At 43.5% G+C, this 16,221-nt stretch overlaps 1 protein-coding gene across 2 annotated transcripts in view; it reads left to right on the plus strand.

Annotated features, from left to right (window-relative positions):
* Hs3st1 (heparan sulfate-glucosamine 3-sulfotransferase 1) overlaps nucleotides 1-14,425 on the plus strand; it is a 30,562-nt gene extending 16,137 nt beyond the window's left edge. For both annotated transcript variants that reach the window (XM_087584432.1, NM_053391.2), the window contains exon 2: nucleotides 12,963-14,425. In XM_087584432.1, the coding sequence (XP_087440558.1) occupies nucleotides 13,069-14,007 (939 nt within the window). In that variant the 5' untranslated portion in view covers nucleotides 12,963-13,068 and the 3' untranslated portion in view covers nucleotides 14,008-14,425. The remainder of the gene's footprint in view (nucleotides 1-12,962) is intronic.
* The last annotated feature ends 1,796 nt before the right edge of the window (nucleotides 14,426-16,221 follow it).

Raw genomic sequence — 16,221 nt, forward strand, 5'->3', positions numbered from 1 at the left:
CAAAGCCAAACTCTTAACTCCCCAAACCTTCCCATTGTGAGTGTAGGGATTCATCTAGCTGAGACAAGAACGTTTCCTGTTGATGCCAAGAGGTTCAAATGCTTTGTCTAAGTAAAAATAAATAATACTTTAAAGCTGCAAAGTACAAGTCAATCATTTTTGTATTCACATTCCAAAAGAAGGCAAGAAGAGAATCCTAATGATCTTTCTTGACAGGTGCCATCAGATTTGATGTGCAGATAGTGAAAATATAGTAAGAAATAATAAAAGACCTCCAACAGAGTTATGTCAAGGGCAGCATATATGGACAGATGACACACGCTTTTAGATGAGCAAGATAACAAGACAGGTGTCCCTTGTTTATAGTACAATCATTATGGATAAATTGAAGTTCAAGTCAGAGAAAATTGAAGCACTAATTAATTTTGGAGCACCCAGGCTGATGATCATAACAAAGGCATGTTGGAAACCTAAATAGCATTCAAATGCTCTTTTGGTTTGTTTATGTTTTGTTTTGTTTTTTAAAGTATAATTCCTCATGGTTTGTATATATTTATGGGTATGTGTGTATGTATCAGGGAGGGCAAAGAATGTTGTTCCATTAAGTGTCACATATTTATTCAGTAAAAGATGTGGTCACTATGAAATCAGTGCCTGCTGTGGTGCCAGGCCTTGCTCATTTTCATTCCAGCTTCGCTCCTGAGTTCCTCATGGGCATGGATATACATTAAAATTTCTCTGTCTCTCTGTCTGTCTGTCTCTGTCTGTCTCTGTCTCTGTCTCTCTCTCTCTCTGTCTCTCTCTGTCTCTCTCTCTCCCTGTGTGTGTGTGTGTGTGTGTGTGTGTGTGGTGTTTGTGTGTGTGTGTGTGTGTGTGTGTGTCTATGTCTCTCTCTTTATGGGTGTGCATCTATGTCTATGGTAAATATGTATATGATATCTTTCTATGTGTGAATCTATGTCTATACTGTGTGATGTGTCCCTGTGTGTGCTTCTATGTCTGAGTTATGTATTTGTCTGTGTGTATGTATATATGTGTGTGTGTGTGTGTGTAGGTGTGTGTGTGTGTTTAGGCGTGTGTGTGTGTAGGTGTGTGTGTGTGTAGGTGTGTGTGTGTGTAGGTGTGTGTGTAGGTGTGTGTGTGTAGGTGTGTGTGTGTAGGTGTGTGTGTGTAGGTGTGTGTGTGTAGGTGTGTGTGTGTAGGTGTGTGTGTGTAGGTGTGTGTGTGTAGGTGTGTGTGTGTAGGTGTGTGTGTGTGTAGGTGTGTGTGTGTAGGTGTGTGTGTGTGTAGGTGTGTGTGTGTATGTGTGTGTGTGTAGGTGTGTGTGTGTGTAGGTGTGTGTGTGTGTATGTGTATGTGTGTGTGTGTGTGTGTGAAGCTTACACATGCCACCACATGCATATTGAAGTCAGAGCGCTACCTGAAGATGTAGAACCTCCCGTTTCACTTTGTTCCACACAGGGTATCTCTGTTATTTTGCTGCTCCTGTTGTTATTGTTCTTGGCTGTGCATGCCTGGTCAGCTGGCCTCTGAGCTTCCTGGAAGTCTCCTGTTTCTCCCTCCTGTCTCACTGTTGAAGTACTAGTACGCATGTTACCACACTAAACATTACATGCATTCTAGGGATTCAAAGTCAGGTCCACTTGCATGCCAAGTGCTTCAGGCACAGAGCAGTGTCTCCAACCTGCAGTTGGGTTGCATCTTTGGCATTGTTCTTCCTCTGGTTTACTCACGGTGCTTGGCAGTTCAGATAAGTTGTGCTGTTACCATAGGACTTTTCCACTTACTATCGTGAGAAAGCAGTGTGCATTCGGCAGAAATTATATTTTAATCTTAAATTTGGAGTAGTTCCTGATCGAATAATTTCTTGGCATCCTTTCCTCTTGGGATGATGGCCTTGCTGCAACTCCAAGTCAGATGAGGCCACTAGAGAAACCAGCAACCCGCTGGTGCACCTAGCTGTTCATCAGGGATGTTCCACAGGCTGCACTTTTTAAATGCATTTTCGATGTGCAAGGATATGTTGGGACAGCTGCACTGTCAGTGATGAAGCATGTATACAGAGAGCTGCTTTCAGTTTATTTCATGGTTTGGAGACAGGATCTCACTATGCTGCCCAGTCCTGCTGCCTTTGCTTCCTAAGCATTAGGATTTGGGATGTATCGCCATGCCCGGACAAAATACTTGTTTTTATATGTCTGTGATATATCAAGAACCCATGGATACCAGATCTCTGAGTAGAAATCTCCAAGAATTTTCAGTAGTTTGCCCCCAGTGGGGATCTATTTGGTGAAGTGGCCTTGCAGGAAATCAAACTCAGAACACTGCTGTGTTTGTTCTCCTACGGAAGACACCATGGAATAATACTCAAGCTCCTGAAAGACCATCTCTGTCGACTCTCATCAACAGCGAGCCCCACAGCAAATTCTATGTTAGAGGTCACACATACCTACCCCTGTTTTCTGCTACAAACAACCTAAAATGAATGCCTTGTTGAGGGTTCTGTAGAACAAGCCCTATGTCTCCCTCATGACTGTGACCAGGCATCACCTATCCTGTGGTCTCCTTCTAGGCTTGCCCTGCTTCTTTCAAATTCTCTCTGAGAGGAGCCTTGTATTAGCATGGTCTCTTCTTTTTGAAAAAAGATTTATTTCTTTTTTTATAATATAAGTACCCCGTAGCTGTCTTCTGACACACCAGAAGAGGACATCAGATTTCATTACAGATGGTTGTAAGCCACCATGTGGTTGCTGGGACTTGAACTCAGGACCTCTGGAAGAGCAGTCAGTGCTCTTAACCACTAAGCCATCTCTCCAGCCCTCTGCATGGCTCTCTTCATGTTCACTGTTATTAGCTCCTTCATGGATGCCTTCTACTTTAGAGGGAACTCTTTAAAGACAATGAGCAGATTGTTTATGTATCTCTAGAATTCTGTGCAAGTTCAGAGGCCCTACAGAAGCCACTGTATAATGGCGATTGCTCACCTATAGGCAAAGTGCATATCTGAGGCATCAGAACTTACAGGCGTGATGTACTCTCCATCTGATATTTTCTTACCTTCTCCTTATTTGACCTCACATATTCACACATTGATTAATAAAACCCAATATTTCTCACACAAATATTCATAGTCGGACCTGTAAAACCCTGAATTTTACAGCATTCCCGTCCCTGGCCTTAAAGGACATCTGCCAGAGTTGACAACAGCGACCTCTTGGTTCATGTGCACAACTTGCTTGCCACAGCCCCTAACAGTCAATGGACTTCCTGTGTGATGTCATCTGCCTCGATCCAGCAGGCATTTCTCTGCTCTGCAGCGGAAGGGCTTCCAGCAAAAAGCTGCGTTCTGCTGCTGTGCCCCTGAGGACTGTGTGCTAGTGAGGCTCACTGAGCCGATGCTAGAGATCGGTGCTTATTCATTGCTCACCGTCCTGGAGGATGAGATCTCAAGCTTAAGTGTTGAGGACCCAGTCCTTTATATGGTTTGGTTCCTGGTCTTTGCACAGCTTCCTTTTTACTTGTCTTCACACATGTTGGACACTTAAAAAAGTCTCTTCATTTCCTTTCCTTCAGAAGCACACCTGTCCTTTCAGATTAGGACCTCGATGGCATGACCTCTCCTAAACCAACTTGCTTCTCAAAGATGCCGACCTTCAAGTATAATCACGTTGGACATCGGGGCTTCAAACCATAAATGCTGACAAGACATTCCTTTAAAGTTGACCTAAGAAATAAGTCAAATCCTCTCCTGAGCTGTGTCGAAGTGGAGAAAGAATTTGCTTTGCGTCGCACATATTTCTTACAACTGTGAACGTGCTCTACTCTTCCTTGCCTAACACAGATCCAAAAGGATTTGTGTTCACAGGCATTTGTTTGTGTTTGTAGGGGTTTGTGTTCATAAGCATTGGTTCAGGACGCCATGCTACCCTACTCTGTGTATAGCATCTTTGTGCATGATGTTGGGATCCTTCCTCTTTGTGTATCTCCATTTCTCTTTCTGTGAATAGATAGCATAAGATGATAGGTAAAGATGTTAGTACACAGACTTTGCTCCTACCATACCACTTGTATCTTGGCATCTCTGGGAAAATATACAGAGCCCGTGAGTGTTTGCCACATGTGGCATGAGGGATGACCCTCGGCCCTATGCACGCAAGTTCCTGCAGCTAAGAAAATACCTGTCAGCAGGCGCACTCCTGCTGCAGCGCCCAGCTCCAGCCTGCACTCTGCTAGCAGTGCTCTCTTTCCACTCAGCTACATGGTAATACGAGAGGCCCTGTCTGCTCTCCTGTCACACGGCTCTGCCGTGTGCTGCCTCTGCCGCTGTGTTTCTGTGTCTAATGAAGGATTTATTTAGGTCATTGCTGCCTTCTGTGCCCAACGTGAAGCACATTGAGAAGGAACCCTGTCTCCCTCCCTTCTCCGAAGCTGCAGCAACTACCATCTGCTGTTCCACTTTGGTTGGGGGTGGGGGGTGTCATAGAAAGACCCTGTTCCGAGTGCTGTCCTCAAACAGAGAGCCTAATCCTGTCTGTGTGTCACTGTCCTTTCTTCCTTGAGCTTCTGTCTGGTTGAATCACTGCAGCAGTTTAGCTTATGAACAAATGCATTTGACTAATTATCATCCCCTAGATCCTATTTATACCATGAAGCATTTTTAGGGATAAAATTAGATACCATGATTTGAAGGCTTGCCATGTGAACAGTGTCCTAAATGCCCCATGCATACTATTTTATTTAAATCCTTACAATAAAAAAAAAAATAGAGAGACAATGCTCTAGAGAGTTTCAGAGCTTTCCTGCAGGTTTTAAATTACAGAGCTGAGGGAGGGACCTAAGCTTTGGCAAGAAATCCTCCTGTTAGTTCCAACTTCTCGTTATCTATCACCTTCCTGGAATAACTCCACCTCCATGGCCAGACTGATCTCTCTTTGTGGTATACCAGGATTATGGTTAATCTTGGCTTTAAAAACAAACTATGTCCACCCCAGAGAAAAACAAACAGGGAGACAAAGGACAGCCCCTCCACAGGTCACAGCACTGAGACTTGTAGTGGACATCAAGATTTCTGGCCTGTTCCGTGGACTCCTCAGTGTACCCGAGAACTTACAGACACAAAAATTTACACCTCTCCCTGAACTTTAGAGTGCCACTTTTCTCTTTAACTAGACCCCCATAAGATTAGTGTGTCCTCTCCCACTTGGACAGCTGCAGTACGACAGATAGTATGTGATGGGCAGCCTGGATTGCTGAGGAAAAGCTGGAGTCACTTCCTTCTGACACCACCTCAGGGCCCTTGGGTGCTAATCTTGTACCTGGAGGGGAGGATGCTGGTGAGTTGCTTGCCTCCAGCTACCCTGTGACAGGAAATGGTATTCTCTGATTCCTCAAGGGCAGCATGATTGATGCCTTCCAGTCCTTGCCAAGATATGCCCCCCCACCCCACCCTCACTTTGATTCTATCTGGCAGAGTTCATTATCCTGGTAACCTCTTGTGGATTTGGAACCTTCCAACATTATGGAGGACTCCAGGAAACTCAGAGAACTTGGAGGATCCGCATTCCAAGAGTATGAATCACTTCGAAGGGAACTTGGGCCCACTTTTACCTGTTTAGCTCAGACAGCAAACGTGCTCCAAGAACACTTACTCCTTCGTTCCTTCTTACCCTGAACCCTTCCCACTTTTATCCTACCTCCCAGCAATTATCATAACTGCAAACAAAATTGAATGTCAGCGTTGGCTGAGGAGTGTCATGTAGAGGCAGTTTCAAGAGAATAAATATTTATGGAGGTCTTGAAATACCCATGTCCTTTCACAGACTGACAGGCACAGACTGAATCTGTTTCCTATTCCTTTCCTTCCACGATGCCCTGCCAAGGATGGAAATTTGACACCGTGGCAACAGACTCTTAAATCATTGTGCAGAGATGAAAGTGAAGACATTTTTGACTTTTCAGGATGAACAAATAGCCTGATGCTTTCAATTGCCCAGTTTAGTTGCATAAAAAAAATGGCAGTCATGTTGTTCAAACTGTCTCTACTCAGCTTTCAGTACACTTCAGAAAATTAAATCACTCATCACCATGGGAGACTTGAAAGAAACGGTTTTTCCACAGCAGTTTATTAAAGCCGGTGCCTTCGGCCACCTTCTCTGGCTTTTTCTGCCCAGACTATACTTGAATGATCCATAGAGAAGCTTCCCTTCCAAGGTAGGAGAAGGCAAAGCAAGAGCCTTGGAGAAGGACCATACAGTTTCCTGGTACTGTGACATTGTGATGGCTATTTAACCTTAATCACTTACTTCCATGACTGCTGTGGGCAAAACCGGCAAGACACTGATGATGTTTGTTGAGGACATACTGTGTGATAGACACTCATTGTGTTGCATACTTACCAAAGGTAATGACCTAATTCTGATTGCCCACATATGTGATAGGCTTACACCCATTTTGTAGAATTTGTATAGGATTGGCTCTGAGGCTTAGGCCACTCCCTGACGCTTTCCAGGTCCTATGTTTAAGAATAAAGAATTAAACATGGGCCATGAGGATCGTGGCCTCCTATCAGTTCTTCTAACTTTACCTGCCTCTGCTGTGTGTGTGTGTGTGTGTGTGTGTGTGTGTGTGTGTGTGTGTGTGTCTTCTCTTAGATGTGTTCTGTTAATTGCATCTGCCACGGGTCAGGAAGTGTTTCCAGCTGTCCTTTGCCAACTGGTTCTTTCACGTGTTAATCTTAATGCTGCTGTCTCCAGGTCCCAGTCTCCTGACATAACATCTACCCCCTGACATCTGTGGTCTCATATATCTTCTTAGAGAGCAGGGGGTGATAACACTGAATACCTAAGAGGAAATATACTTACCTGGGATTACTTCCCACAAGAGTTCCCATTTGGATCTGTCTAATTACCAGAGTTTTTAGTCTTCACTATCCTTTAACACCCTTTCCGTGCTTCAAAATACGAAATAAAATCAAATAAAGTAAAGTGAAAACAGCTATTCTCACTGCTGGTGATGTTGGAGGTTCTAGAGAAGACCTTTGCGCTTGTGGTACTGCCTTCTGCACACAGTGACCGGTCAGCAAATAACCTCTTCCTTTCCATCTCTTCGGTTAAATCACAAAGCCTTTTACCCTATAGGACATGCATGCTTGAACTAGCTGTATGCTCATGTGGCAGGGCTGTGAAGGTACCTTGAAGACAGATTAACATGGACATCACTATCTCATGAAATATTCTGCTTATGTGCTCTGATACTGACTATGTTCTACTGGTGAGACTGCAAGGGTATATTAGAGTAATTACAGTTGAGCCTGAGTCATAATGTGAATTATGTAATAAAAAGACTTAAGGAGAAAATTAAAATAGTTTTGAAGGGTTATTTCGTAGCTACCCCTCCTTTTTAATTAAGATGTTTTCTAGACTCCTGGGTGAGCTTGTCCAATCACTGAACAATATGAAGCCTCCACACACACACACTTCAACATCTGGCTTCTTCTTGACTCTCTAGGAATAGGAGAGACATTGCAATTTGGCAGTCTTTCCGATGAATAGGCGGCTACATTTTGCTTCTTGCTAGATTAAAAACTATTCTCTGTAACTTATAGCGATTGGCCTTACTGGCCCCTGCATTTGACAAGTTCGTAGAGGAAATACATCTCTACCCACTAGAGCGAGCCAGGAATAATGCCATTCTCTGTTGAGAGCATCTGAGGAAGACTAGTCACTGCCAAGAGACTCAGTGGTGTGCAAGACTGGGTGGAGAGGTGGAGGGCAGATGTGATTTGGTCCAATGGATGGGGCCTTTAAAATTGGATAATGTGAAAACCATTAGGGACAGCTCATATTTGAAATAAAATCTGAATAGCAAGCAAGAGACAGCTTCACAAAGCCTGGCACATAGCAGTCTGGAAATAAGGATCTATAAATGCCGAGTCCAAAGCTGGATTGAACTTGGTAAAGTGTAAGGGATAGAGAAGCTTATGTGGCTAGAGCTTCACAAAGAAGGAAACTGAAACCCAGGAGGCATGCAGGTCCCACACTAAGGGTATCCCTAGCCTAAGCTATTTGGACTGAATTCAAAGGACAATGAAGACCACCCTCTAGGAGAGCCAGTGAGCTCTTGGTTTTCCATAGTTCCATAAGTATTCAGTATTGTTGGGGGGTGGTTGCAGGAAGTGGGGAGGGGTGGGGCAGAATACCTGCAGGCTTTCAATTCTTAGTTCGTCACCTCAGCACAAAGCAAATCATCTCTGATTAAAGGAGCAGAGAGGAGGATGACTTCCCTCTTGGACTTAATAATCCTTCTACAAAATATGAGGTTTAATTTTGTCAGCCTAACCAGTCTGAGTCTTCATAGTCCTCCATTTATAGCTACCCAACAGGACTTTAACCCAAAGGGCCTATTAGATACATACATTTTGGTTAAGAATCCAATGATATGGCTCGGTGATTAAGAGCACTGTTTTCCTGATCTTCCTGAGGACCCAGGTTTGATTCCCAGAAGCCACACTAATCCCGGCACTGGGAAGAAGTGAGAGGCATAATCAGGCTCTGGGTCCACCTCCTCAGACTCCACTTGGGTGCTAGCTTTGCTCACTCTTTCTCGATAAGCCTCTGAACCTTTTGAGCCCTGCCTCCCTATAGCAATGCTAGTGGTCCTGGGGGTTCCTTGTCAAGACGGCGGGCATGCTACGTGTGAAGCTGCCAGCCCAGAGCCTGGTGCCAACAGAAGCTGGGGCTGCTGTCTATGTTTTTGCCAGGGTGCCTGGCCTCAGTTCCAGGTGCATAGAATAATCTGTGTCTATGCCCTTGACAGCTCCAAGCTTTCAGATAGCCCTCTGTGTTCAAGGTCACCTGGTTTATTTCCTGTGGGAGAATAATGAAGTTATCAACAGAAAGAATATGAATGTATTTATGTCACCTGCAAGTTCAGACTTGCCTTCCTTGTCCTTTTCCTGCACAGGGACTTTTCTGTGAGTTGGGAGGGGACCTCTCCATGAAGGTGTCAAGTGAAGAATTACAGTTTCCTCAGCCCTCTGTCCTTACCCACCTCAGTTGCCCCAGGCTACACAGGGCCAGGGAGTGGACTGCTATTGTCCCAAAGACACACACAGGCTAATCAAGACTTACTGTAAAATATAGAAAAAAATGCTCATTAACTTTTATTATGATTTTGTTCTAGAATAATGACATTTTGTATACATTGAGTCATATAAAATTGGATTTCTCTCCTATGGCTTCTAAGAAAACTTAAGTACAAATGTGACTCATTTCTCTTAGGTAAATCTCTCTGGCACACACTTCTTCATTCATGTTCCAAAGGAATCATCTGAGGTAGACTTTTATTTCACAGACGATCAGATTGAGGCAAAGAGCCAAAGTCAGTTCCTCTAAACTCAAAACCAGAGGCAGGATGCCTCGCCTGGCGTCACAGGCCACATTCTTGCCCATCTATTGGCTAAAAGCAATAAATGGGTTTAATACCATGCCCAATGTACTCTGTGTATTTCTGACTTCTAGAATGGGGAGCTATGGAGTTGTAGCTGAGTGTATTACATTAGGTCTTTCTTTACATTACATTAGGTCCCCACCCCCTCACTATCATTGCTATATATCAAGATCACCTGCTTGGAAGAGTTATAATAGCACTCAGATCACTACACTGGAACTGACTGGCCAAAAGTTTCAGGCCTAGAGTTTCAATGTGGCTATTGCCAAGTCATCCAAGGGTCTCCTCCTGTGTGAAATAAAAGGCAAAGACAAAAGGACTATCTTTCCTTGTTGTTTGAAAACCCATTGTCAAGGTCAGGAAACCCAGAGACTGTTTTCAGGTTCATATGAGCTTACAGATATTTTTCTTTCCTGTGAGTAAAAGACCAAATAATTCTGATTGTGTCAATGCACAATTCTTGAGTGGTCGAAGCACAAGAAACATAAGATTATTGTGTACATATATATTCTATACATAAATGAGTTACTATGTTATCACATATATTCTATACACTTACATATATAATATACACATATATATGTATATATTTTAGACATATTACATGTATAGTCTCTTTTTTCATTAATTGTTGTCGCATGCATATATGTATATGTATGTATACACACATATAACTATATCATATATATACTTATTCATATTTATATATCCATAAATATAGCCTGTTCAGTCCGTATGTTGCTTATATGTTTTCAGGGATGACCATTTGGTACTGAATAAACAATTGGACTATTTTTCTCTCTTAGCATTCCAGACAAACAGTATTTAGTTCTTCTCTGCTGTTTGCTGGTAATTCCCTGTCAGAAGTCTCAGGTGTATTCTGTGGTGACCAATTTGCTTCAGAATAAAGCAGAGAAAGCACAAGCAGACAGATAATGTAGATTTCAGTTGTATCTGTATGCTGATCATATGAGTGCTGAATCCTGTGAATTGCTGATTGTTCCTGGGTCCTGAGTCCAAAGGCAGAACTCTAAAAAAATGACAGCTGTGGCCAGCACACACAGTGAGAGTTAGTGCTACCCGTGACTCACTTGTGGCTCATTCTTTCCCCTCGACTTTCTGGAAACATCACCCTCAAACATGTCACAAGCAGGTACAAATGGCTTCCTGAATCCTTTCCTTGAGGAAAGCAATGTTATCACACTGAGTTCACCCCCTCAAAATCAACCCAACCCACACTGCTTAGCCACACCCTCCATGAACACTTCCCCCCAAGGATGTCCTCTCTGAGCTCAAGTCTCTTTTGCAGTGTTCCATAGCTCGTGTGTCCATTTTTCTTTGTGTTTGCCACTCTCTAAAGGTTTCTGTCTGGTTCAGTGCTCAAGATTTTTGCTTGGGCTTTATTTTACTTTATTTCATTTTATCTGAGTTGTTAATTTTTTATGTATATGAGTATTTTGTCTTCATGTATGTATGGAGACCACATGCACGTCTGGTGACTGCTGAGGTCAAAAGACTGCTCCTAAAAGTGGAGTTAAAGTGAATTGTAAGCCACCATGTTGGTACTAGAAGTGCCAAGAGGTTCTCTGGAAGAGCAGCATGTATGTTTAACAGCTGAGCCACCCAGTGCTCAAGTTTTTAGCATACACTCTTTAAATGACATAACCTTGTGTCTGAGGACCAGAAATTTGAGAGACCCGAATTTGCTCTTTGTCTGTGCATTCTGGGCAAGCAAATGAAAAGCTTGATATGAAAACGAGACAACCCTACAATCCCCTTGCTGGGACTGTCCCAACCCTTAGGGGAAGACCAAAGCAAGCCAGTGCCTCTACTTCCTTGTGCAAGAATGATAAACCTGGTTCCTATGTATCCATGCTTCGGAGCAGCGACCACAGCTTGGTATCTGTGTGAGTCCCTAGATCTAAGCTGACAGTTGATGTCCTGCAAGGACTTTACACAACAGGTGATGCAGTTCCCTAAAGTGGAGGATTGAAGGGAGAAAGTTTGTAAGCATAAAAAAGGTCTCCATTTGGAGCTTTTAATGTGAGCCCTGACTTTTAAAATGAATTATGATGTTTACTTTTGTGTCCTGACATTTTAGGACCATCAGCTATAAGTTGGTGATGATTGTAACCTTGATTTCCTATGCCACACTATGTGGCAGTGATGAGAGTGAACTCTGCCGGTTGTGAGCCCCTTTATAAATAGTAAAGCTGTGTCCTCAAGGAAGCTTTGAGCGCTTCTGATAATGTTGCCTTTTCAGTCCCATTAGGTGCAATTCAATGTCTTCCTCTGTTATGAAGACTTTTCAGTGGTTTTAGGTAAATGAGTAAACATCTCTCCATATATCGTCAACCTAACATACAACTCCAGCCTGTGCCTGAAGTCAGTATACACACGTTTCCCTCTGCAAAATTCAACAAGCCATCCCCAAGACCAGTCATCGATACGTAGTCATTGGCTCTTGATCATGAACCAGGGTCACTGTCCTTCCTCCTCCCAGACCTGTGACTGACCAGACCAGTTCTTACTGCAGAAGTATAGCTGCAGGTAATGCATTTGATACTGAAATGGGCTCAGCATACTGTCACATCTGTCTGTATACATTAGCCAGACCCCAAACTGAGAAACGCAGTCCCCACGACAAGGCAGCCACCAAAGTCTGATGCTGGGGGAAGCAATGGACTTTCATTCATTCCTCCACATTGACTTATCTACCCCCATTGGAATAGGAACCCCTGGTAGGAGACATGGGGTGCAGAAACCAGCCTACTTCCATATCACCTTAGCCTCTGCCAGAAGCTGACAGGAGGGAGATATTTCTTAGATGTTGAAAGGCTGTTTCTAGTCCTTTTCTTTGTACCAGGGATTGGCAAACTATGGTTAATTGGGAAAGCCCCCTTTTATACAACTGCATAGCTAAACACATAGATTATTTTAAAAATAGCAATTAATACAGAAGAGGCTTAGAAAGACGGCCCAGCAATTAAGAGCACATAATGCTCTTGCAGAGGACCAGCGTTCACTTCTAAGCACCTACCACAAATGCCTATAACTTCAACTTAGAGGGAATCTTAGGCTTCTTGCCTCTGATGCCACCTGCACTCATGAGCAAAATTTGCAAACACACACAGGTGCACATACACGTATACACACACAATGGAACTGAATCTTAAAATCGAGTGTAATATTTAATACCACGTGAGAATTATTTGACATTCAAATTTTGAGTCCACAAAGTTTTATTGAAACACAGCCACACCCTTGCCTCCGTCTATTGTCTGTGGCAGCTTCAGATCCAGAAAAGCACAGTTGGAATTGGAGTTGCCATGGAAACTATATGTCCCAAAAGCCAAAAATATTTACTCTCTACTCCTTTACAGAAAATGTCTGTTATCCCCCCTTTATAGAATAGAGAGTTTGAGGGAGGTGAGGACAACACTCACGACTACAGATGTTTGTTGGACTACTTCAGTGTCTGCTTGGGATTAAAAGTGTTTTCTTTTCCTCCCTAGTAATTGGAAATTGGAGACACTCATGTTCCAGTAATCAAGAGGGATCCTTGCTGCCGCTTCATGATCCAGGGGCGTGTGGCCCAGTGAAGTTCCTGAGCTGTACAGCATGACCTTGCTGCTGCTCCTGGGCACGGTGCTGCTGGTGGCCCAGCCCCAGCTCGTGCCTTCCCACCCGGCTGCTCCTGGCCCGGGACTCAAACAGCAGGAGCTTCTGAGGAAGGTGATTATTCTCCCGGAGGACACTGGAGAAGGTGCAGCCACCAATGGTTCCACTCAGCAGCTGCCACAGACTATCATCATTGGAGTACGCAAGGGTGGTACCCGAGCCCTGCTGGAGATGCTCAGCCTGCATCCTGATGTTGCGGCAGCTGAAAACGAGGTCCATTTCTTTGACTGGGAGGAACATTATAGCCAAGGCCTGGGCTGGTACCTCACCCAGATGCCCTTCTCCTCCCCACACCAGCTCACGGTAGAGAAGACACCTGCCTACTTCACTTCGCCCAAAGTGCCTGAGAGAATCCACAGCATGAACCCTACTATCCGCCTGCTGCTCATCCTGAGGGACCCATCCGAACGTGTGCTATCCGACTACACCCAGGTGTTGTACAACCACCTTCAGAAGCACAAACCTTACCCACCCATTGAGGACCTCCTAATGCGGGACGGACGGCTCAACGTGGACTACAAGGCTCTCAACCGCAGCCTGTACCATGCACACATGCTGAACTGGCTGCGTTTTTTCCCACTGGGCCACATCCACATCGTGGATGGCGACCGTCTCATCAGAGACCCTTTCCCTGAGATCCAGAAAGTCGAAAGGTTCCTCAAGCTGTCTCCACAGATCAACGCCTCGAACTTCTACTTTAACAAAACCAAGGGCTTCTACTGCCTGCGGGACAGTGGCAAGGACCGCTGCTTACATGAGTCCAAAGGCCGGGCGCACCCTCAAGTAGATCCCAAACTACTTGATAAACTGCACGAATATTTTCATGAGCCAAATAAGAAATTTTTCAAGCTCGTGGGCAGAACATTCGACTGGCACTAATTTGCCGTCTGTTAGGCACGGGACTTTTCCTGTTGTAACTTCTGGTGTACATCTGAAGTGGGGGGAGGAACAAATTTTAAAAAAGCATTTAAGCTATAATTTATTTGTAAAACCCACAAATGACTTCTGTACAGTATTAGATTCACAGTTGCCATATATAGTAGTTATATTTTTCTACTTGTTAAATGGAGGGCGTTTTGTATTGTTTTTCATGGTTGTTAACATTGTGTATGTCTCTATAATATGAAGGAACTTAACTATTGCACTGAAAAAAATAAGAGATTTTTTTTTCTGGAGACGTCTTTTTTTTTTTTAATATAATTAACCTGCCTCCAATTCAAAATAGCTCTTTGTTTGCAACCCTCCTTGTCAAATCTATAATCTTTTTCTGCTTAAAAAAATTTATTGGTATTATGGACCTCTCTCCTCTCTTTTCTGAATTTGTTCTTTTAAATTTTAATGTCTCACTGTGGTCATCAGACTTAGTTTTTACTTGCACCTTGCATTTCCTCCTCACTGAGAGAGTATTATTTTTGGAAGTGGCGGTTTTATCTATGTTCAAGTAAGCCCACATGTGGGTTTAGCCCTTGGAACCTGCATATGGGTTTAACCACTGCCAGCTTGCATGTGGACTTAACCCCTGCCAGCCTTTATGTGGGATTAACCTCGGCCACTTGCATGTAGGTTTAACTCGTGTGACAGTTAAGTGAAGAAAACGGTACTGAGAATGAAAAACAGATGATAACTGGCAAGAGGTTCTTTAAGATCCAAATTAGTCTCAGAGGATATGTGCAAAACCCATACTAAACAAGCTATCACCTTGGATTTCAGGATGCTATTGGGGCTGCAACCTTTGCCTTTCGTGGCAACTGGCCTCTGCAAAGCTTTTTAGGAGAGAGCAAGAATCAGGCAAGTTCGCTTTGTGTGTGTCTGTCCATCCTGAATCTCACATGAGGAGCACAGTAAGGAGTAGCCATTGCTCACTCTAGAATTTGTCTCCTGAAGAGCAACATATATTTAGGATCTTCTATTTCATACTCAGACAGATAGGACTTCAAAATCGGCTCCAACTTTACAGTCTCGAATAGCAAAGAAAATTAAAACTCCCAAGGACTGAAGTTAAGATGTGAAAAAAAAACCACAACGTAACCCGTGCACCTGCACACTGAAATGGGAGTTTCACTTCTCCCTAGAACAGCCACAAAGCAGAGGCTGGTCATAAAAGCCAGTTACAAGTCTCTGGATGTCACACATACCTGACAATCAACCTTTTATGATTAAATGGTCTAGACTTTTTTCATAATGATAAATATGGATAAGATAATAAAGATAATAAGATAATAAAGTGTGATCATTACAGCGGGAGAGAATGCCAGGCATCAGAATTTCCTGACAGTTTGTTCTGAAGCAGTGACACACAAGCAGGCATCCTTGGTTGTTCCCCCCATCTTAGAACTCTCAGAAACTGCCCCCAAGCCAACTTAAGATGAAGGCGTTACTCTGACAAGTTCCAAGAATAGAGAATAGGCCCTGAAACACGAGGCACTTGTTGAAGCTCTCACTGACTATCAGGCTTACAGCCCAATTGCATCCAAAGCACAAGTAATCTTGTTTATTTATTCATTTACTTATTCATTCATTTCTTCTTATCTCTATACGAACTCTAAAGAAAAGCTCAAACTCAGAGGTAGTGTTTTTACTTATTTATTCTTAGCTCTATCTGAACTCTAAGGAAAAGCTCAAAGAGTACTTCTTGACCTGACATGTCTTTCCTGGTGCCAAAAGACTTCCACCCTACGAGCTGCACTTGAGCCAGAGGAAGGGCAAAGGGAAACCAGCATTTTTCTCAGCAGTCTTCTTAGGGAAATGAGTCACCTTGGTTGTATTTTCACAGTCCCAGCCTGATCTGACCTTAACCTCCCCACACCCCATTCCTGGCTAGGACTAAGTGTAGAGGATGCACTCCTCTTCAGAACTCATTAAGGTTTTCCATCGACTACCGCCTCCTCAGAAAGAGAAGCAGACATATTTATAGGAGATTTCCGTAGACTTTGTGATAGGCAGAATGCTCCCTTCTGCAGCCTATCCTGGGATCATTTATGAGAATTTACCTGAAGAACGAGGGGCTCCAAAAAGATTAAACCACTTTTCCAAAGCAGCTCATGGATAATGGGATGGAAAGAAAGCTCCACTGAGGAAATCTGTTGCCCAAGA

The sequence above is a fragment of the Rattus norvegicus genome, chromosome 14, assembly GCF_021556685.1.
Source record: "Rattus norvegicus strain SHRSP/BbbUtx chromosome 14, alternate assembly SHRSP_T2T, whole genome shotgun sequence".
Classification (NCBI taxonomy): Eukaryota; Metazoa; Chordata; class Mammalia; order Rodentia; family Muridae; genus Rattus; species Rattus norvegicus.